General features: G+C 44.7%; 1 protein-coding gene across 3 annotated transcripts in view; it reads right to left on the bottom strand.

Annotated features, from left to right (window-relative positions):
• Positions 1 to 22,113, bottom strand: part of FAM214B (family with sequence similarity 214 member B) — a 149,807-nt gene that overhangs the window by 53,444 nt on the left and 74,250 nt on the right. For all 3 annotated transcript variants that reach the window (XM_030192820.1, XM_030192821.1, XM_030192822.1), the window contains exons 3-4: positions 8,903 to 9,121; positions 3,750 to 5,309 (exon numbers count right to left, since the gene is read on the bottom strand). In XM_030192820.1, the coding sequence (XP_030048680.1) occupies positions 3,750 to 5,111 (1,362 nt within the window). In that variant the 5' untranslated portion in view covers positions 5,112 to 5,309; positions 8,903 to 9,121. The remainder of the gene's footprint in view (positions 1 to 3,749; positions 5,310 to 8,902; positions 9,122 to 22,113) is intronic.

Genomic DNA, 22,113 nt, shown 5'->3' with positions numbered 1-22,113 from the left:
CTTAGCTGCCAGAGACACAGACTCCTCACACTGTGGCAACATTTCTTTTCTTGTCTGCAAAATGAAGTGATGGAGATGACGGACTATTTTGCAAATGTTCATTGAGGGACCGTGAACAAGTGTCAGAAGCAGAAATGGAAGAGAGGCAGACCACAGTCTGTTTAAGAACTGAATCTACAGGGACCAATAATCTCTGGCTTTACCCATGTCTCAAGAAAAAGTTTAAAAATTAAACATTTTTATGGCCGGATTCTCTTAAAGGTGTTATAGAGGGGGAAAGAGAATTTTACTATTGGAACTATGAAATTTAAATTTGAATTCTCCTCCCGGATTTTAGGCAGACAGGTAGACAATGGTTAATCAAGTTAATAAGGTAAACAACTTTTTTTGTTACCAAAAAATTTAAGGTCTACTTTGAACTGTTCTCTTTTGGACTTATAGAGTGCAAAACAATGTTGCTCTGCAAGATGGATTATTGTAATATTGTGTACGTGGGATTCACCAATTTGATTATGAAAAAGATACAAACAGTTAAAAACCGGGTGATCTTTTCTTTAAGAATGGATGAACCTGTAACAACATATTTTAATAAATTACACTGGTTGCTAGTAATAGCGAGAACTTAGTTCAAATTATGCACAATGGTTTTTCAGTCCTTACTTGCCAGGATTTTTTCCCTCTACTAGGTAGACAATTATTGAGGGGACAGGTTTCCCTACTAGTTTCATCAGTAAAATTGGTTAAATATTTAAGACAGTTTTCATCTTCACTACCCTATCAGGCTGCTTCAATTTGGAATAACCTTCCCTCATCCGTTCATTCCCTAACATATAAGTAACGGCAGATAAAGACCCGAACAGCGCATCCAGTCTGCCCAACAGTCACACTCATTGCAATTCATGATGGTGATATTATATACTTTATCACAGATAATTTGTTGTTTCATAAGTAACTTAAAACTTTAAGAAATATGTGGGACGATTTATTGCTTAAGTGTGCGATTTTCTCTCTGTAAATTCCCAGGCGTTTGTTCTGATTTATTTTTTTTGTGATCCGCATGGAACTGTGGAGGATATTGCAGAATGTAAGACCAAATGTAATGTCTTTGCAACTAAGGAATGCATTGTTTACCCAGACTTTCTTTAGTTCTGGATTTGAATTTAACTCAAGCCTGAGTTGCACTCAGGTACATTAAGTGTTTTCCTGTCCATGGAGGGTTTACAGTCTAAGGGGATGATTCCATAGTTTGCTGCCTCCGGTTAGGTGCACCAATGCCCAGTGGCATAGCAAGGGCGGGGCAGTGGGGGCGGTCTGCCCCGGGTGCCAGCTCCGCTGGTTCCCTGCTCCCTCTGCCCCGGAACAGGTTACTTCCTGTTCCGGGGCAGAGGGAGCAGGGAACCAGCGGAACCGACACCCCCTCCAGCGGCGTGCACACGGCAGGCAAGAATGCACTCGGGGGGGGGGGGGGGGGGGGGGGGGCTTGGGTGATGCGCCAAGGGGGGGAGGGGGAGGTTGATGTGGCAAGAGTGTCATGCTGCACCCGGGGGGGGGGGGGGGGGGGTGCACAGTGGCAAACCACCCTGGGTGGCAGCCACCCTCACTACGCCATTGCCAATGCCATGTGCTGAGTGCCAATTCTACAACAGCATGTGTGCACCCAGATGCCATTATTATTGGGCACACCTAAGCCTATCATGCGAAGGGATCCAACTTATAGTATTTGTAAGCTGTCTGCCTATGTTGGGGCCCTTCCATCTATGCTCCACTCATGTGTACACCCTCTCTTACAGTTATCCTCTACCTTATAGAGTGGCATGTAATCGCAAGGTGCACATAACTGCACACACACAGTTCTAGAATTGCTGAAATCAGCAGAGGGTTCAGTGGCTTGCACAAGATCACAAGGATTTGAACCCTGGCTTTCATGGTACTCAGCCTGCTCCTCCACCCTGCTGTTATTGCTGTTGCCTCCATTGGGAAGCCACTCCTTGTATCCGCTACCCTTTATGTTCAGGAATACTCTCCGATGCTGCTTCTGAATTATCACCCAGGAGCTTCATGCTCTAGAGCATTCTTTCCTCTAAAATAAGGTGCAAGTATTGTCTCTTGCCTCTGTTATGCCACTGTGATCTTTAAATGCTACTATTATATCCCGCCCCCCCCCCTTTCCTCCAGAATACAAATAGTTAGATCCTTAAACTGCATCTCATAGTGGGGATTTATTTTGGAAGTTGGGTGGGGGGAGACTCCTCTTTTGCATTCCTGTCTATATTCTCCAGAATGGGACAATATTCTAGATGGAGGATGGAGTCTCACCAATGACTTGTAGAAAGGCATTACTTCTCTTTCTACTGTTCTCCCTATGCAACCTAGCAGTGTCACCTAATCAACTCTCAGGCTCCCTCAGCTCAAGAAAGTTAACGGTAGTACAGCACAGAAATAAACTTCCATTGTACTTATCAAATTATGATGAACAACTCCCCCCCCCCCCCACTAGCTCTCTCAGTGGTTTGAAATGACTGATGTGGCGGCCTCTCTGGCAAAGTTTGGGGGGGTGCCAATTTTACATTTTCAACAGCCTCTTCAATTACTTCATTCTTTGCTGTACATAAGTCTCTCAATGAGCAGTTGTGTGAATCACAGCGACTGCACTCATCATTACATTACTATTATCCATATTCACATCAACACAATATTATCTTCACATTTGTTGTGTCAATGTGGATATGGATAATAGTACTGTAATGAGAGCGCATACTGTTTATGTTGTCTTTGATTTTAATTGTTATTTTTTTTTTCAGTATTGTCTAGGTCTGGGGGATGTACTTAGAAAGGTTACATACGTTACAGAAGCATGTTAATCGTGTAAAAATTTATGAAAATTTAAATAAATAAATTTAAAAAAAAAGAAAAGAAAAGAAAGGTTACATACGTGAGCAGACAGTCCAGAGAAAAGCTACCAAAATAATGCACAGCCTCTACCCAAAATCCTTTGAGAAGAGTCTAATTGACATAAGGCGAGGGGACATAACATTCGAATCAAAGGTATAAAATGTACACATGACACAGGCCTTTTTTTTTTTTTTTTTTTAGTGGAGAACAAGTTCTAGGCTAAGGGTCATAACAACACTAGACCATGGGACATTTCTTTAAAGAAAGAGTAGTGAACGCACAGAAAAGCCTTCCAGTGGATGTGTTGAGACAAAAATAGTACTACAATTTAAACATCCATGAGACAAACATGGAAGATTCCACAATGCTGGTAACGGTGAGGTCTGGAAGTCAAATAAGGTCTTCAGTATTGAGGTAGGAAAGGAGAATGTGTAAATGAGATTAGTTTTGTGGCTGTCTGCCCATATTGTCACATTCTGTGCATGTGAGTGAAAGGCAGCACTGCATGGGAGGCTAAGATTATGTTACAAATCTGAGGCACAAAACACTATTACAAAGGGATCACTTTCAGTAAGGGCAGAAAAGGAATACAAGAAGTCACATACCCTGGACACAGAGAATGAGAAACAGAAAGAGGGATGAGAAAGGAATGATCAGAGTAATATACCTTAGGAGATAAGAAAGGAATATGATAATTCCCTAGGCCACAGAGAACAGAAGTTACACACCTGGGCTGATAGGAGAGGAATGGATGAAGGCTGTGCATACCTTGCATGATGGGAAAGGAATAGATGAGGTCTTGTGTTTCAGGAAATGAGATCACACTCCATAAGAAACAGAATTGAGGGTTCACTTACCTTGGGAGGGTCTCTTGATGATGGAAGCAAGTGGTTCCAGAATGGAGCTGCTTTTGCATCGGTACTTCTGCATGACACTGGAACAGGGTGTGACAGCTGGACTCTCTTTCTCTTGGCTGGTGATTGGCCCTCGTCCTCAGAGCAAGAATCTGCTGTCTCGCTGGACTGAAGCAGCTTCCTCTTCACTGACCGAGAGGTGGAACTGTTTGGCTTGATGCTGGTCAAAGGAGTTTTCTCTGAAGAAGTTAAGCCATTACTTTCTGAAATCTGGACCTTTGAACCTTCTGACTGTGGGGTGGTAGGCTCCTTCAACTCACCAGCTGACACTAACCCATCCTCTCTAAGAAGGCTCCCATTGTTCATTTCTTTGCTATGTGAGGGGAGATGACTCAGTTGAGTACGGCCCCAATGTACAGAACCTCCTGTCACCTCATACCTCACATGCGTTCCCCTAGTAGATATTTGTGCAATATTGTGCAAATCAATCTCAAGTATATTTTGGCTATTAACACCATCTTCTTTTATACTGCTGTCCTTTCTACTTACATGTCCTTCAGCTGAATTCTCAGCCACTTGGAGGTGGCTTTCAAATAGCCGTGATTCCTTGCCTTCTGCTATCCTACACTTTCTCCTGCTCTCAAGGGAGCCATCACCCACGGCAGGAGTACTGCCCAGGCAAACACGCCAACCCGAAGGTTCCTCCTGGTTGGATATGTGCAAAGTACTGCAAGAAGTGTGCTGGCTGACTGGCAATCCCTCCCTTCCTCCGTCTCTCACACTGTTGAAAACCCTGGAAGCTGAAGGTCCGAGGTCCATGTCCCTATCATGGCCAGGGCCACTCTCACACTTGTGCTCAATCACTTGCAAGCCACTATGAGAAAAGTGCTGGGAAGAACTACAAAGGGGCAGTTCTTCAGTTAGCAAACCATCCTCAAATGTGTCCGGATCATCTGGGCCTGCCGGTGAGAAACTTGACCAAGAGTCCACCTGGTCCCTGTCATGGTGTGACTGACCCAGCATTCCCTCTCGCCGGGAATTGGAAGCATTGCCCCAGTAAGCCCTCTTTGGGTCTCGGTTGGCATCCAAGACCCGCTGTTCTGTGAATCCTCGCTTGATGGTTTGCCGAGGGCTGGTTCTCCGATCCATGGAACTGGGCGAGTTGGATAGATGGGAGAAGACAGAAACTTGATATACCTTCTGGCATTTGATTTCATTCTCATTGTAGCCCATCAGAACCCGACACTCTTTGGCTTGGCCAGGGTCCAAGGTGTTCCCCCGTCCGGGAGGAGAGGCGCCTCCATCAGAAGGGCCAGCATCCATGCCTGGCTCCTTGGAGGGTGTTTCAACATGGATGTGCCTCATTGATCTGCTCGCCTTCTGTCATGCAGCTAAATCAAAACAGAAAGCCAAACCAAAAGGAAGGAGAGGTCAAGGAGCAAAAGTAAAGTGCTGCTGATGGACAAGGTGGTGTGGCTGAGAAATGAAGGCGGGGAGGGCAAGGGCCTACTTTCAAGAAGTTCTATGCAGCCCTCGGCAGCAGAGTCCCCATCGCAGTGCCACCTGTGGGAAAAAGAAAGACAAGTGTTATGCTCTAAACTCCAGTCCTACTCCTCGCCCTTTCAAAGCTTTCACTCATGAGAGGAGACATCCATCAGTTTCTGGGGATGGCACTTATCTATAAATCAATCTGCAGAGGGGTATTTATTTAGCACATTTTTGTGTCTGATCCAGGCTAACACCTAGTTTACTAACCAAAAGATTAACTTCCTTCTCATCACAGAGAAGTCCTCCAGAACAGGTGCACAGTATCTACAAATTATGAAAGAAAAATTTAAAAACCTTGCAAGAAAATGCCAAGTCTGACTAATTGCAACCCAAGCCCACCCTCTTTCTCACTGGGAAAAAAGCATATGGTCCATTGATTTTTCCAAGCGTTCTTTTACTCAGGGAACGTGTAGATAATTTCTAGACCAGTCTATTTACTAAATAAAATGGTTATGGGAGGTAGGAATTTAAAAGCCATTAAGCTGAGTAACTGGCCATCTGCAACAGTTTTATGGCATTTCAGGTCGGGATTGGTATCCATATGCACAATTGCATCACGTTCAATCTCTTTTCTGAGCCTATAGAGTTGATTTTACTGAATCCACATTCAATGGACATCGGCCCTTGCTGGTAGTTCACAAGGGACTAGTAGGTCGCCTTTATGAAGGCTTGAAAAAAACCTTTAGGCATGACTGCTTGGACCTTGAGATTTCGGAACATATTCTATGGATGATTCGCAGAATAGTTTGAAAAGTAATGAATGTCTCGCAGTGAGCTAGAAGAATTGTACTATAAATTCCTCATGTGCATTTCTATTCATCCTTCCAGAGGCAAAAAGATGGGTCTACCATCACATGGGACTTGTTTGTATGTTGCATCAACTGCTCCACATTTAAGACAATGTATTTGGGACTGTGCTTCAATGAAACAATTTTGGACAGACCTTTGGATAAAGCTTAGTGGAATGCATCACAGGAATTGACAACTACCACTCTCCCCCCCCTCCCCCCCCAGGATGCCTTTGGATAAAATGGAGGGGATAGCAGAGGACCCTCAAATTTCTACCTTATTTTTGTATAAAGCTGCTCCGATTGCAAAACAATGCATTTTACTACAATGCGATTAAAGATGCTCCACCTACTATCATGCAATGGAGGAATCAGATGAATGAACTTTTGAATACAATAGATACTGAATTCAGTAGATATTGAAGGCCCAGGGCAATACAAAAAAGGTATGGACTCCTTATCTTGATTCCCTTCAAATGTGAGTTTGTTCCACTTTCTTAAATACATTGGACTTGCGAGCACTGAAAATAGCCCAATAGAAAAAAAAAGAAAAAAAAAGAGTGGGGGTGTCCTCCCCCGACCTATCTGCGGAGTGGGGGAGATGCAATTTAATGTTAATTATTAAGAAAAATGTATTTCAAATAATAATTTCAATGCTAGTAAAGGGAAAAGAGGGATCTAGAGACAGAGGGTAAGGGAGATATACAGAGGGAAAGATTCAGAGATAGGCAGAAAGAGTGAATGAGGGAAAAAGAATAAGGCACAGACAGCTCCTCCCTGTGTCCCTCCCTTTGCCATGTCACCTGCAATTGCCTCTTACAGATAAACAGTTTCTCACTTATTAATCTGTTTACTTCCCTTCCTGAAAGATTTCAGTCTCAAGAAGAGTTCAAGTTGGGTAAAAACACAAAATATAATGCAAATAAAGACCCTCAGGTCCATCAAGTCTGCCTAATTTCCTTTCCTATTGTAATACTATACAGCCCACTTAATATATGATTTTACGTTTTTTTTTTTTTTTTTCATATAACCAACAATTCTGTATCGCACACCATCCTGATTTCAGTTACTGTGCATGCCTCCTTAGAGTTGCTGTTTGATGAGGGCAGCACCTTTTCAATGAAAAAAATATTTCCTAGTGTAGTACCTCTATTATTTTGGAGGTGTGTCTCTAGAATTGGACATGATACTCCAAGACATGGGTTCCTCCTCCCTGTGGTCTTACAGGATCCTGCAGTGATTCACAGTCAGAAGCCATCTCGGTGGCTTTCCTTCTGCTGTGACCCGTCCTCTCTATTGCAACTTCCTGTTTTGATACGAGGTATTTATCACAGTTCTTTACACTGGCTAGTTGCAAAAAAAAAAAAAAATCCACCCTTTTCACTAGATGGGGGGGGGGGGGGGGGGGAGGGAGAGAATCTGCAAATTATTTCAGCTTTTATAAGCACTGATGGATACGCTGGACCATATAGAGTTGATGGGCTCCTCTCCAGGAACCCACTTTGGCACTTTGGAAGACCTTCACTGTCAAAGAGGTCCAGAGGGTGAATTTAAAAGCTCCTTGGAGCGCCGTTTTCTTTTCAAAGCCAACTGGATCACCACCGAGTGGCAAAGGAGCTAGACCACATCAAAGCTTAAGGATGCAGGTACTCTCATTTAAAAATCACAATTTTTGGTCAGTGGAGAGCCACATCCTCTGCCGTTAACTCTTCGTAGCCTGTATACTGGCTCAGTCATTGCTTCCTTAAAGCATCAATTAGTTTAGTTTACTTATTACTGTATTTGATTCACACTTTTCATAAATATCACAAGGCAAGGAACAATTAAACTTCAAAACTACAAATTATACAAAATAAAATTTAAATCAACAATAATTCTGTATTGGAAGCACCTTGACTCTTTGCTCTTTTGAAAGATTCTCTGGCGGTAACATACATCTGGGCAAGGTCAGTGATGAATTAGGGGGAAGACCTGAAAAATTTTTTTTTGCAGAGACATCACATAACATTGTTCACCCAAAGCGGACAGTTCTCTGCATCTTGTTCTGGACGGGGGCATATGCAGCAGACTTCACGGGCATCCATGATGAACATGCTCCATCTGCATTTCTTGAATCCACTCATGGAATCTGCATGGTGAAAAGTCTGCTTGCCAGGTCAAAAGTTGCTTTCATCCTCTCCCCATCTCCCCTTTGAAGGGAAGCCGCCCCACGGAGAAAACTCCGGCAAAATCAAAAGTGTATAAAACAACATCTGCAAACAAACTTCAGGAGCGAGAACCTGACCATCTCCGAGATAGCTTTGGCAGAAAGACTAAAAGGATCATGATAGATTGTGTGGGAATTTCTTGGTTTTTCTAAGCTCAGAGAGCTCTCCTTGTCACTACCTTTAGCTACTGTCACCCACTTGTGTGATCAATTTATCCTGTTTTGTATGAAGAAAACTAAAAGCTTTTATTCAAACCTAGGAGGAGCACAAAACCATGGAAACTGCTAGAAACATGTCTGACTGGAACAAAAGAAACATGGTCAGTCCACAGCAGTGCAGTACAGACTTTTAGCCTTTCCCATAAAGCTCTGTTCCACTTGGTGCTATACACCATCATATAGTCTATTTATGTAACCACTAATGAACCGCCTTATCTTCTAAGAAAATCAAACATACTGAGCCTTGCCCACTTGTCCTCCACAAAAGTGATTTCACTCTGGGTAGAGGAGTAACATGGTGCTGCATGGCAAGCATGACTCACTTTATCTTGCACTCACGCTCACGTCCTGTCTCTTACCAATTGCTTGCTGTAATTTCACCCACACACACTTACCCCTCTGCATTCTTGCCCCTTTCCTGGATGTGCCACACTCCAGCCCTGGCAGCAGAAAGTCCTCTTTGGCACAGCTAGCTGGGGAACCCGGCCATCTCTGCACCTACGGGAGCAGCAGCAGTAAAGCAGTGGATAAGGAATCTCTCCCACCATCACTGGGACTTTTGCCCGTCCCTGGATGATCTCCAAGCTAGGCGTTAACCGACACAGTGAGGAGCTCTGAAAGAAATAAGAGAAAACAGAAAGAATTTCTTAAACACATTTCCACTGGTTGGAGTTTCAGTTAAGAAATGTCTTCTCTCAGCTGAAGCAGGCCCAGGTTACCTAAGAACAGCTGTTTCATTAGATAACATGCACAAAGGAAGTGGTTTGGATCTCGTGTGTGAATTCATAGCTCCTACTGGTATATATGTGTGGGGAGGTGGTGTGGTGAGGGAGGACACCAAAGATCTATTTCCAGATGGAAAGTACAAAACATCCTTGTACCTTCTACTTTCTTCCCCTCCCCCCCCTTTTTTTTTTAATTGCAGATGTTAACAGCAGATGTTTTGATTAGGGACATTAAGGCTCTGTACATGCCATTGTGTTTCTATTCCAGGGATAAAGCACCCAGTAAAATGGAGACTCATTAGCAGAGAGAAAGTGCAGGCTAAGCACAGAAAGAGAGACAAGAACACATAAGCATGCTAAGCGCAGAAATACGAGACTGCTAAGACACAGGAGAAAGAAGGTGCCACCTCAGAGAGGGAGTATACAATACAAAGCAGAGAGAGAGAGAGCATACTGTAGCCCGTAGAGCTCTGGGGGTTCACAGGATGCAAGAAAGGGAAAAAATTAAATTCTTCATGTGTCTAATCCTTATGAACATAAGGAGCAGAATGCATGGGAGTAGGATCAGCAGCAGCAATGCATACCTAAAGCAACTGTGACAGTGATTACAGGATGACTGCGACCCCCAAACAGCTGCAGCCTTCAGAGTGAGATCAATGCAGCTGCATGGGAAGGAGAGAGCAGGAGCTGTAGGGGTGGGAAGCACAAGCTGGGGTGGGAACAATAGCAGCAGGCTGCAGGGACTAGAAACAAGAAGTGAAGAAGCAATACACCAGAGCTGAGAGAGATTTGTGGAACTGGAAATGAATGGAGGAGAGAAAGTGGTGGGGACAGCAAGGGGGTGGGGGTGGGGGGCTACCCACCCTAGGAATATTCTTCAAAGGGGATGATTCAGAGAGACTGAAGTAAATCTCTTTGAAACTGGAAGATGCAAAAAGAGCAAATCGACAAAAACTAATGAGTAACAAAATCATCCAAACCAGATGCAATACACTCCAGATTTCTGAAAGAACTGAAATATAAAACTGCAAACCTTTAACTACTTATCTATAACTCATCATTAAAATCAGCTACAGTACCTAAGTACTGGAAAGAGGCCAATGCCACACCAATTTTTAAGAAGGGAAAGCACCTGGAGCATGGCTCATGGCATTCTTTCCACCCCCACTGTACGTATATGGGGATGTATGTCCGAGTGAGTAGTTAGGGGGGTGGTAAGGCAGTTGTGAGGGGGTAGTTTAACATGTGGGACAGTTTTGGGGTGGCTGGGGCAATTCTGGGGGTAATTTTGGAAGGCAGCGCAATTTGTGGTGTTGAAACAGTTGAAGGGATATTTTAGGAGGGTGGAGACAGCTTGGGTAGTGGGAAGAGTTAAGAACAGGGGAAAGGCAATTTGAAAGGATGAATTTTCTAACCGCTTTGATTCACTGTTGCTGAAGCTGGAACTCCTCCTATAGAAATAAATACACTGGGCCATTTTTGTGGAAATTTATTTCTCTGGACCCCCCACCCCCGGTCTGATTTGGCCCATTTTCAAACTGTGTGTATTGTCACGGCTAGGGACGGTGTCAGACAGACATGCTGGGGCCCAGTGCAAAAATTGAGGGGGCCCCTGATCTCCCCCACCTGCCATTTCTACCACACAAAGCAACTTTAAAGGATGATTTCACACACAAAACACAGACAGACCACCACCAGGGATCACAAATACAAATTGAACTGGGAACCGCAAGAAATTAATCTCAGCAAGTACCACGACATTGACGAAATAAAAACAGACACGCACTTCTTTTTGTACTTAAGAGACTGGGGGCTCCGTACCAGGCCTACCTCCAAAAAAAAAAAAAATTAGCCCCCTCCCTTGCTATGACTGGTGCAGATCCCGAACTCCCGCCAGCTGAAGACCACTTCCTCCGGTCTGGCAGCCAGAAATCTCCAAGCTCTTCAGCTAACGGCAGTGTCCCCAAGCTGCCAGCAGCTGCAGAGGTTGGACAGTTCTGGCCACCAGACTGGAGAAAAAGATCTTCAGCTGGCAGGGCCTGGGAATCCCCACAAGCTTAAGTCTAACCGCCACCTGAAACTGAACATGTCCAAGACCGAGCTTATCGTCTTTCCACCAAAACCCACCTCTCCTCTTCCTCCGCTCTCGATCTCAGTTGATAACACACCCTCATCCTCCCCGTCTCATCTGCCCGCAACCTCCGAGTCATCCTTGACTCCTCCCTCTCATTCTCGGCGCATATCCAGCAGACAGCCAAGACCTGTCGCTTCTTCCTCTTTAACATCAGCAACATTCGCCCTTTCCTGTCTGAGCACACCACTCGAACTCTCATCCACGCTCTCATTACCTCTCGTCTTGACTACTGCAACCTACTCCTCACTGGCCTCCCACTTAGCCATCTATCCCCCCCTTCAATCCATTCAGAACTCTGCCGCCTGAACCGATATACTCATATCACCCCTCTCCTCAGGTTGCATCACTGGCTTCCGATCAGATACCGCATACAGTTCAAGCTTCTCCTTCTCACCTACAAATGCACTCAGTCTGCAGCCCCTCACTACCTCTCCACCCTCATCTCCCCCTACGTTCCCGCCCGAAACCTCCGCTCACAGGACAAATCCCTCCTCTCAGTACCCTTCTCCACCACCGCCAACTCCAGGCTCCGCCCATTCTGCCTCGCCTCACCCTATGCGTGGAATCAACTTCCTGAGCCCCTACGCCTAGCCCCCTCCCTACCCATCTTCAAATCCTTACTCAAAGCCCACCTCTTCAATGTTGCCTTTGGCACCTAACCTTTATACCTTTCAGGAAATCTAAACTGCCCAATTTGACTGCTCCTACTTGACTGACTGTACATTTGTCCATTAGATTGTAAGCTCTTTGAGCAGGGACTGTCCTTCTATGTTAACTTGTACAGTGCTGCGTAACCCTAGTAGCGCTTTAGAAATGTTAAATAGTAGTAGTAGTAGTAGGTATTTATATTTTGCATTTGGGCAGGGGGCATGGGGGAGGGTCTGTCCATGTTCTGCATGTGCGACTGAGATGGATTCTGCTAGCATGTAGTGTCTGTGTATGAATATGTAACAGTGCAGCTTGTTCCAGTTTCCCAATAGTAGGTATATTGGTGTTCTAAAGCCCAGTGTAATAAATATAGCACTGCCTTTTCATAGGTGGGTTAGAAACATAGAATTATGACTGCAGGTAAGGGCCAAATGACTCAGTAACCACTAGCTCTTCCTTTTCCTAAAGGGATCCCATGTACCTGTCCCACGCTTTCTTAAATTTCGACACAGTTCTCGGCTCCATGACCTCCACCAGGAGGCCACTGCACACATCCACCTCCCTTTCCATCAAACAGTATTTTCTTAGACTCTTCCTAAGCCTATTTCCTCTTAACTTCATCCTATGCCCTCTCATTCCAGAGTTTTCCTTCATTTGAAAAAGGCTCACCTCCTGTACATTAATGCCACGGAGGTATTTAAACGTCTCTCATATCCCCTCTCTCCCGCCTCTCTTCCAGCGTATACATGTTGAGGTTCATAAGCTTTTCCTTATATGCTTTATGACGGAGACTGCCCACCAATTTTGTAGCTGCCCTCTGGACCAACTCCATCCTGTTATATTCTTTCTTAGGTGCAGTCTCCAGAATTGCACGGTTAGGGCTTTTCATAGGTGGGTTAGGGTTGTTACGGTGTGGTAAGTTTGGTGTTCTAGGGCAGTGTTTCTCAAGTTGGTCCTGGAGTACCTGCTTGTCAGTCAGGTTTTCAGAATATCCACAATAAATGTGCATGAAATTGATTTGTATGTCCTGTCTCTATTACATGCAAATCTCTTTCATGCATATTCATTGTGGATATTCTGAAAACCTGAATGGCAAGGGGGTACTCCAGGACCACCTAGGGAAACACTTCTCTAGGACCCAGTGTAATATTTATAGCACTGTCTTTTCATAGGTGGATTAGGGCTGTTATGGTGTGATAAGTTTTCAGTATAATTTTGGGTGTCTATTTTTTTGCAGGGTTTTGAGTTATTTCACAAGATGTCTGACCCTATTTGAAAGCAGGCTCTGAGGCAAGGGCCGCCTTTGGTGGCCCTTGTCATCCAAAATAAAAATGCTCAAGACTAGTGGGCTTCACATCCTGTAGAGTCACCACACAAACAAAAGCCCATCTGATTAGTAGGGTTACCATATTTGCTCTCCCCAAAAAAAGAGAACATGCCCCACCCCCACACCGCCCCACCCCTTTCACACGCACACACCCCTAAGGGTGTCCTATCTTCCCCTCCCCTTACCATACTGACATGGTGGTCTAGTGACCTCTTTCCTGCCCGGAGTGGCTGCATACTGTTCCTTGCTGTTCTGGTCCCAGCGCCGATTCAAAATGGCCACTGAGAATTGAAGCGACATTGCGAGACTTCAACTCTCGGTGGCCATTTTTAATCGGCGCCGGGACCGTGACCAAGGAACAGTATGCAGGCGCCGGGGGCAGGAAAGAGGGTGCTCTATCCTGCCCCGAGGTCACTAGACCACCAGGGCAGTATAGTAAGGTAAGGGGAGTGGAGGATAGGACACCACTAGGCCCCACCCGCCTGCCCATTTGTCAAAACCCGCCCGGTTGCCTGGCCATGTCCTCAAAAAGAGGACATCTCCGGGTAAAACCGGACATATGGTAACCCAACTGATTAGTGTCTAGCAGTGGAAGGAGTGTGTGTGTGCGCTATTCCTGAGGTGATGGTCGCAATTTGAATATTTTTACTTTGTAATTAAGAAGACAGGTTGCCAGGGACCTCTTCTACATCCTGCCTCCTGATGTAACTTCCTGTTTCCTTGTAGGCAGGGCGCAACAGAGACAGCCACTGCACCTGAGCAGCAACACAGGCACTGCTGTCTAGCTGACACCAACTGGCGCCTATTTTATACAAGTCTGCTCCCCCTGATATCAAAACCTGGCTACGCCTCTGGGCAGGAGGGGAGGGGGAGGGAGGGAACAGACAAACAGGATAAAACGCAAATTTTTAGCTTCCACTGAAAACACAGTCAGTTTCAGCCAAAACCAAAACTAGTCAGAAAAAAAATATTTTGGTCCAGTTTTGGCACCGTAACTGAAATCAAAATTCAGTCAGCCTCAAACAAACATATAAGAGACAATCCCTGCTTGGTAGAGCTATTCAAAACAAATAAGAGATGATGAGAATAAAACATTGATATTAAGCAGGAAAATAAGGGTTAAGATTTTAAAAGCAACCTCAAAAAAGTGGACTTTTAGCCTATGATCAAATAGAGCAAGAGACCTGGGCATGATGTTTCAACTCAGGAAGTCTTTATCAGGCACAAAGTACAGCAACATAAGTACATAAGTAATGCCACACTGGGAAAAGACCAAGGGTCCATCGAGCCCAGCATCCTGTCCACGACAGCGGCCAATCCAGGCCAAGGGCACCTGGCGAGCTTCCCAAACGTACAAACATTCTATACATGTTATTCCTGGGATTTGGGATTTTTCCCAAGTCCATTTAGTAGTGGTTTATGGACTTGCTCTTTAGGAAACCGTCTAACCCCTTTTTAACTCTGCCAAGCTAACGTCCTTCACCACGTTCTCCGGCAACAAATTCCAGAGTTTAATTATGCGTTGGGTGAAGAAACATTTTCTCCGATTTGTTTTAAATTTACTACCCTGTAGTTTCATCGCATGCCCCCTAGTCCTAGTATTTTTGGAAAGCGTGAACAGACGCTTCACATCCACCTGTTCCACTCCACTCATTATTTTATATATCTCTATCATGTCTCCCTCAGCCGTCTCGTCTCCAAGCTGAAAAGCCCTAGCCTCCTTAATCTTTCTTCATAGGGAAGTTGTCCCATCCCCGCTATCATTTTAGTCGCCCTTCGCTGCACCTTTTCCAATTCCACTATATCCCTCTTGAGATGGAAGGGATGTAGTTGAGTTGGTGGTAGAGGAAAAGGTAACAAATAAGAGTCAATTACCCGATTAACAGAATTCCGGAGGAGGGGTATAGGGAAGGGAAAGAGGAGAGAAGAGACCTGAGGAGCCACATAATGAATGCGCTTGAAGTTCATCCAGCTTCTCCTCTACCTCCTCCCTCCCACACCACATCATCATATCCTCTGCCTTCCTACTTTGCTCATGTACAGCATCACATTACCATCTCCCTACCTCCACCCCCTTATGTCCAAGTAAGACCTCTCTGTGTCCCACTCCCGCCTTCCATTCCAGCATATCCTTTCTGTCACCTCCCCTCCATGCCCAGCATCTGGCCTCCGTCTCTTCCCCCTTCCTGTGTCCAGCATCTGGCCTCTGTCTCTTCCCCCTTCCTGTGTCCAGCATCTGGCCTCTGTCTCTATTTCTCCCATGTCAGGCTCCCCTTTGTGTCCTTATCCCTCTCCCTGTCTTTCTACTCCCCCTCCTCTACATCCAGCATCTCACCTGTCTCCATGTTCTTCCATTCCATGTCCAGGGTCTCCCATTTGTGTTCCTCCTGTATTCTTCCTTCCCACCCCCAGGCCTTCATATCCTCAATGTCATCTTACTCCTCTCTCCTGTGTAAACCGTTTCCCTCTCCAACATATCCTCTTTATTTCCTCCCTCCCTGATCCTGTATCTCCTATTCCCCCCCTTGCTGCTGTTGCTTTTTAGGACATGCGGCAGCAGCAACAGTAAAAAAGAAAATGCTGGTCCCATCCCCTTCAATATAGGTTCCTGTTTTGGAGGGTCTCTGTGCCTTTCTTCTGTTTTATTTTTTCTGCTGCTGCTTCCTGAGACTGCAGCAGTGGCAAAGATGGTGCAGGACAGTGGGGTGCAAGTTGGCTGGGAAGAAAACCGAGGCCACCCCTGCAGGAGAATTTGAGGGTACACTTTGCCACACTCAAAATTTTGTCACCTGCGGCGACTGCTTCACTTGGCCTAATGATACAGCAGATGGTGGGGAAATCGGAGAAGTGGAAGAAGAGGTAGGGGGAAAAGTAAAGATTTGTTGGAGGAATAGGAAAAGGGATGATATAAACGTGGTGGAACAGGATCAAGAAAGGAAAGAGAATGGGAGACAAAGGAAAAAAATGGGATAGAAAAGAGGAAAATATAATAGAGGGATAGTTGAAAGCTAAAAAATGGTTGGAAATTTTTTGGACTCTAGTTTAACAATGGTGGAGCAGGTTAATAACTTACCTAAAAATGTTTTTTATAAGTTGGAATTACTTCAGGTTTGGAAATATTTTTGTTAGATCATTCTGACACACTGGTACATAAGTACATAAGTATTGCCTTACTGGGACAGACTGAAGGTCCATCAAGACCAGCATCCTATTTCCATCAGTGGCCAACCCAGGTCACTTGTACCTTGCAAGATCCCCCCCAAAAGTGCATACATTTTATGCTGCTTATCCTAGAAATAAGCAGTGGATTTTCCCCAAGACCATTTTAATAATGGTCTATAGACTTCTCCTTTAAGAAGCCATCCAAACCTTTTTAAAACCCCGCTAAGCTAACTGCTTTTACTACATTCTCTGGCAATGAATTCCAGTTTAATTACACATTGATTGAAGAAATATTTTCTCCAATTCTTTTTAAATTACTACTTTGCAGCTTCACTGCGTGCCCTCTAGTCCTAGTATTTTTGGAAAGAGTAAACAAGCGATTCACGTCTACCCGTTCCACTTCACTCATTTTATATAATGAAGATCATTATATCCTGTCCTTGTCTCCCAATTCTCCTTCATGTTTATCCCCTAGTCTTTTCCTTACCTTCTTCCCTACACCATACCCCTCTCATTCCTCTTCCTTTTGATTATCCTATCTCCTTGCACCTCTCCATATTTATTTATTTATGTTACATTTGTACCCCGCGCTTTCCCACTCATGGCAGGCTCAATGCGGCTTACATATCATATACAGGTACTTATTTGTACCTGGGGCAATGGAGGGTTAAGTGACTTGCCCAGAGTCACAAGGAGCTGCCTGTGCCTGAAGTGGGAGTCGAACTCAGTTCCTCAGGACCAAAGTCCACCACCCTAACCACTAGGCCACTCCTCCACTGTTGCTACTATTTGAGATTCCACTAGCAACATTCCATGTAGAAGTCGGCCCTTGCAGATCACCAATGTGGCCGCGCAGGCTTCTACATGGAATGTTGCTAGTGGAATAGCAACATTCCATGTAGAATCTCCAATAGTAGCAACATTCCATGTAGAATCTCCAATAGTATCTATTTTATTTTTGTTACATTTGTACCCTGCGCTTTCCCACTCATGGCAGGCTCAATGCGGCTTACATATTGTATACAGGTACTTATTTGTACCTGGGGCAATGGAGGGTTAAGTGACTTGCCCAGAGTCACAAGGAGCTGCCTGTGCCTGAAGTGGGAATCAAACTCAGTTCCTCAGTTCCCCAGGACCAAAGTCCACCACCCTAACCACTAGGCCACTCCTATTCATCTCACTTATGCTTAAGGCATTTCTATAACCATGTTTACTACAATTAGTAATATTCTCCTTATATGACTTTATAATTATTTTTTTACTATGTAAGCCGCATTGAACCTGCCCAGTGTGGGAAAGCGCGGGATACAAATGTATTAAATAAATAAATGGATAGACCTCTAAAATATTTCCCTTCCACTGTCTTTTCTCCAATCTGAAGAGCCCTAGCTGCTTTAGCCTTTCATCATAGGGAAGTCGTCCCATCCCCTTTTTCAGTTTCGTAGCCCTTCTCTGTAAATTTTCTAATTCCACTATATCTTTCTTAAGATGTGGTGACCAGAATTGAACACAATATTCAAGGTGTGGGCCTTGATTATGACACAACTGGATTATTATGATGCCTTGGATGTTTGTCTAAACAGAGAAAACCGTTAGAGAAACATTGCAAAACTGCTGCATGTTTGATTTGTAAGGTAAAAAAGTATGAGTGTCTTCCCCTTCTGAATCAGTTACATTGGTTGCCCATAGAAGCTTGCCTTTTAATGTACATTTGTTTTTAGAATCCTATATGGCCTGGCTTCTGCATGTTTGACAGAATGGTTAGAATCTGCTCTCCCAGAGGGAAAAGGGACTGATGGAGACAGACTAGGGAAGGGTGAGAGACAGGAGGGTTAGTACCAGTGATGGGCCCCGGGGAGGGAGAAAGTCTAGTAGGGGCAGGCTGAAGGCAGGGGTCAAAGAAGAGTGATAGGCATGATCTGGGGATCCCCAAACCTTTTGGTGGGTCATAAAGCGGTCTAACTCTGCAGGAAGGCTGGGATTCTCTTCTCCAGTACCCAGAAATATGTCTTCTGAGCACCAGGAAAGAAACTGAAAGAGAGGATAGTGAGGCAGAAAAGTCTCTTGAGACACTGGAGCAGAAAAGGAGGAAAATAGTAAGAGACCAAGAAGAGAACACAGAATCTTTGCCCCATTACCTGAGACAAAGGGGTGGGGAAGCACTCATTTCCATGGAGGAGTGGCCTAGTGGTTAGGGTGGTGGACTTTGGTCCTGGGGAACTGAGTTCGATTCCCACTTCAGGCACAGGCAGCTCCTTGTGACTCTGGGCAAGTCACTTAACCCTCCATTGCCCCAGGTACAAATAAGTACCTGTATACAATATGTAAGCTGCATTGCGCCTGCCATGAGTGGGAAAGCGTGGGGTACAAATGTAACAAAAAAAAATGCACAATAGTTTTGCGTAAACCTATAGTTTTGAAGTACTTTAAAACCAGTGAATCCCGTCAAACACCTTTTTGGGGTCTGTGACCAGCAGCATGGACGGGATTGTTTTCTGTTTCACCACTATGTAAGATTTAAGTCTTTTTAAATTATCCCCCAGGTAACTCCCTGGGATAAAGCCAGTCTAATATTCATGAATTAAGTTAGGTATCAAAGTGTTGGGAATAGTCTTAAATTGTTATCTTTCGAGCCTAAGTTCAGCAGAAAAATGGGTCTGAATGAAGCTACATAAGGTTTCATCCTTGCCAGGTTTGGTGATTTATTTTTTATTTATTGGAATTTGTTGCCTGATATGATAATGATCCCGTCCATCTGCATAGAAGGAGGTAAACTACATCCTTTACTTACTGCAGTAAATAAATCTACGAGGCCCAACGAGAATATGTTTGAATTTAGCTGGTCTAGCTAAGCGAACTGCATTCCCTGTGGGAACCAATTTAACACCCAATTACTAACTGAGGCCCAGATGCACTAAACTTTAATGACCCTTTAACTAAACTTTAAACGACCCTTTAACGAAGAAATTTTCAACCTTAGCATGCATTAAAGGCCATTTCTCGACGACGCTAGCAGCTAACAAAAACGGAATGCAAACGAGTCACTTCCAATTGTAATGTGGACAATTCGGAATGCACTAACCATACCGACGATTGCACCGAATCAGTTACCGCGATATATTTAACGTGAAGTCAGACCTGTCGTTAAGGCCTGAGCTGTCATACAGACACTGCTCCCCGCTTCTCCCTGCAGCATAAAAAAGTTGGCACGTTTGAAAATATAAATAACCCACACAAACACGTGGTTCCCCATTTCCCCCTGCTTAAAATATAAAATCAAACCAAAAATAAAAAAAGGATCGGGAGGGGGCAAAGGCGGTCAGGAGGGTCCTGTATGAACGGCCTTGCCCCCCCCCCCCCCGAGGTCGCCGCTGCTCCCCGCTTCCCCCTGTATTAAATAAAAAATCAAAACAAAAATCAAAAGTTTATCAGCCCCGGCCCCCCTCCCTTCCTGTCTCTCTCTTTCTCCTTCTCCCACAGCTCCACCTCCCGCCATCCTCCGCCCCCGTGCCCCGCCCCCCTAAGGTTGTTGCTGCCGCTCCCCCCCTCCACCGGACCCCCCCTCCGCCTTACCGGGCCCACGCAGCGCCTCTCACCTCTGTGTGAAGGCGCTGCATGGGAAAGAAGATCATCTGATCCCTGCAAGTCTTCAGGACGTCTCTCCTTTCCTGACCTGGGCCTGCCCCTTCTGACGTTGGTGCCCCCTCGGATCTAATCTTACAATCCCTGATGGTCTAGGGGTGTAGTCATGGCAGGAGTGAGCTCCAGTTGCTCCTGCCCATGCTGGATCTGCTCCCAAAACAGCTGCCATGACCTCTAGTGGCCATCTTGTGAGACTGCTGCAAGAGGTCACAGCAGCCATTTTGAGAGCAGAGCTGACATGGGCAAGAACTGGAAACCACTCCTGGTCAGGGGCGTCGCTGCTATGGGGCCACAGGGGCCAGGGCCCCCGTAGATTTGGCCCTGGACACCCCTACCGTAGACCCCCCTGCCCGCTCGCCGTTGCCTATCTGGGCTGGCGGGGACCCCATCCCCCGCCAGCCGAAGTCGTCTTCCTTCCTTTCAGGTTTTTGAGTCTGACGTCCTGCACTGCGATGATGATGGCGGCGGCAGCAGGGGCGATGATGGCGGTGGGGGGGGGGGGGGGGGGCTAAAATGTGCCCCCTCACCTCGGCTCTGGCCCCCCTACCGCTAAAGGTCAGATACGCCCCTGCTCCTGGTGGTGGTGGGGGGGAGACAAATCTGCATTTTTTTTGTGGGTGTAATGTGATTGCAAGTAATTCAATTATGATCTTGCTAGTGATTTATATGGTAGATAGAGCGCTCAAATAAATGCTTTTGATATAAAGATTTAGAAGGAATTTAAATCTGTAAATCTGAGATACGCTCTTTAGGAATTAGCTTCTCTATGGAAAACTGGAAACTAGATAATAAGGAAGTGTAAAATCTCAGCAAGTACAGTGGCAGAAAATGGAGGAAAACTAAAAAGGAAAAAAAATATCAAATGTCCAAAATGTATATAGGGAAGGAACTGAGCACAACAAGGTGACAGAAATAATAAGTGGACAGAACCATGGAGAGTTAAGATAAAACAGGAAAGCAGAAACTAGAGACTGGAACCAATATGATTAAAAATAAAACAGCCAGACAACAAAGGCAGAATTTTTTTTTATAATTTAGTGATTGCAATATATCAGGTTTTCAACTTTGCATTTGCTATCTTCACATTTTACACAGTTGAGGGGAACGCAGTGTTTCTATTTCTCTGGTGTTGCACTGCATGCAGAGTATGGCATCTTGGAGTTTCAGTTTTAATTTATGTCTATGTATTTATATTTTTAGTTTGTGGTTACTTATTCTTTACTTCGTGATTGTCTATGTTCACTGTACATGTCTAAGGCTACGTTTCTGTTAGCACTGAATATATATTCCTTTTGGATGAAACATTGCAGTGGGCCCGAGAACGTCAGCTTCTTTTGGAGAAGACTAAATAAGCTGGAAGCTGGACTACTACAGATCCATACAGATCTGTAGTAATCCATTTTATTTAGTCTTCCCCAAAAGAAGCTGATGTTCTCAGGTCCACTGCAATATTTCATCCATAGGAATATATGGGCTTCTGTAGCATTTAGTGTATGCATATTTAACACACACACTAAGAATGCTAGTGCCCCTTTGTAAAAGGACCGCTCAGAGTCCAAAGTCTCCAATAATTCTGAAGCACTCAACATGTCCACGTCAGTGTCTGGGGCTAGGCCCATAGCGTGTCCCAGTTGCCCACAGTCTTTTTTTTTTTTTTTTTTTTTGCAAGGGGGAGGTGGTAAATACGAGTCAATAGAGGCATAGATTCTAGTGGAACCAAAAGAATTTCTTTTAAGTAGCATACAAATATATGCTTAGCAGATACTAAGGGAAGCCTAGGAAAATTTATTAAACGTAAGTTTGAAAATTTCACAGAATTTTTCCAAAACACCATTCTTCTTTTCAAAACTGAATTCTCTTATTAAAGTAGCTGTCAATGTTTGAGAGTTCTTTAACTGTTCACTACAAATTTCCACAGTCCGTACAATTTGAGTCAAGTCCTTCCGTAAAGAATCAATGTTGATGGAA

This window comes from Microcaecilia unicolor, chromosome 2, assembly GCF_901765095.1.
Source record: "Microcaecilia unicolor chromosome 2, aMicUni1.1, whole genome shotgun sequence".
NCBI classification, from domain to species: Eukaryota; Metazoa; Chordata; class Amphibia; order Gymnophiona; family Siphonopidae; genus Microcaecilia; species Microcaecilia unicolor.
The sequence above is the reverse complement of the archived record's forward strand: the minus strand, read 5'-3'. Positions and strand labels throughout refer to the sequence as shown.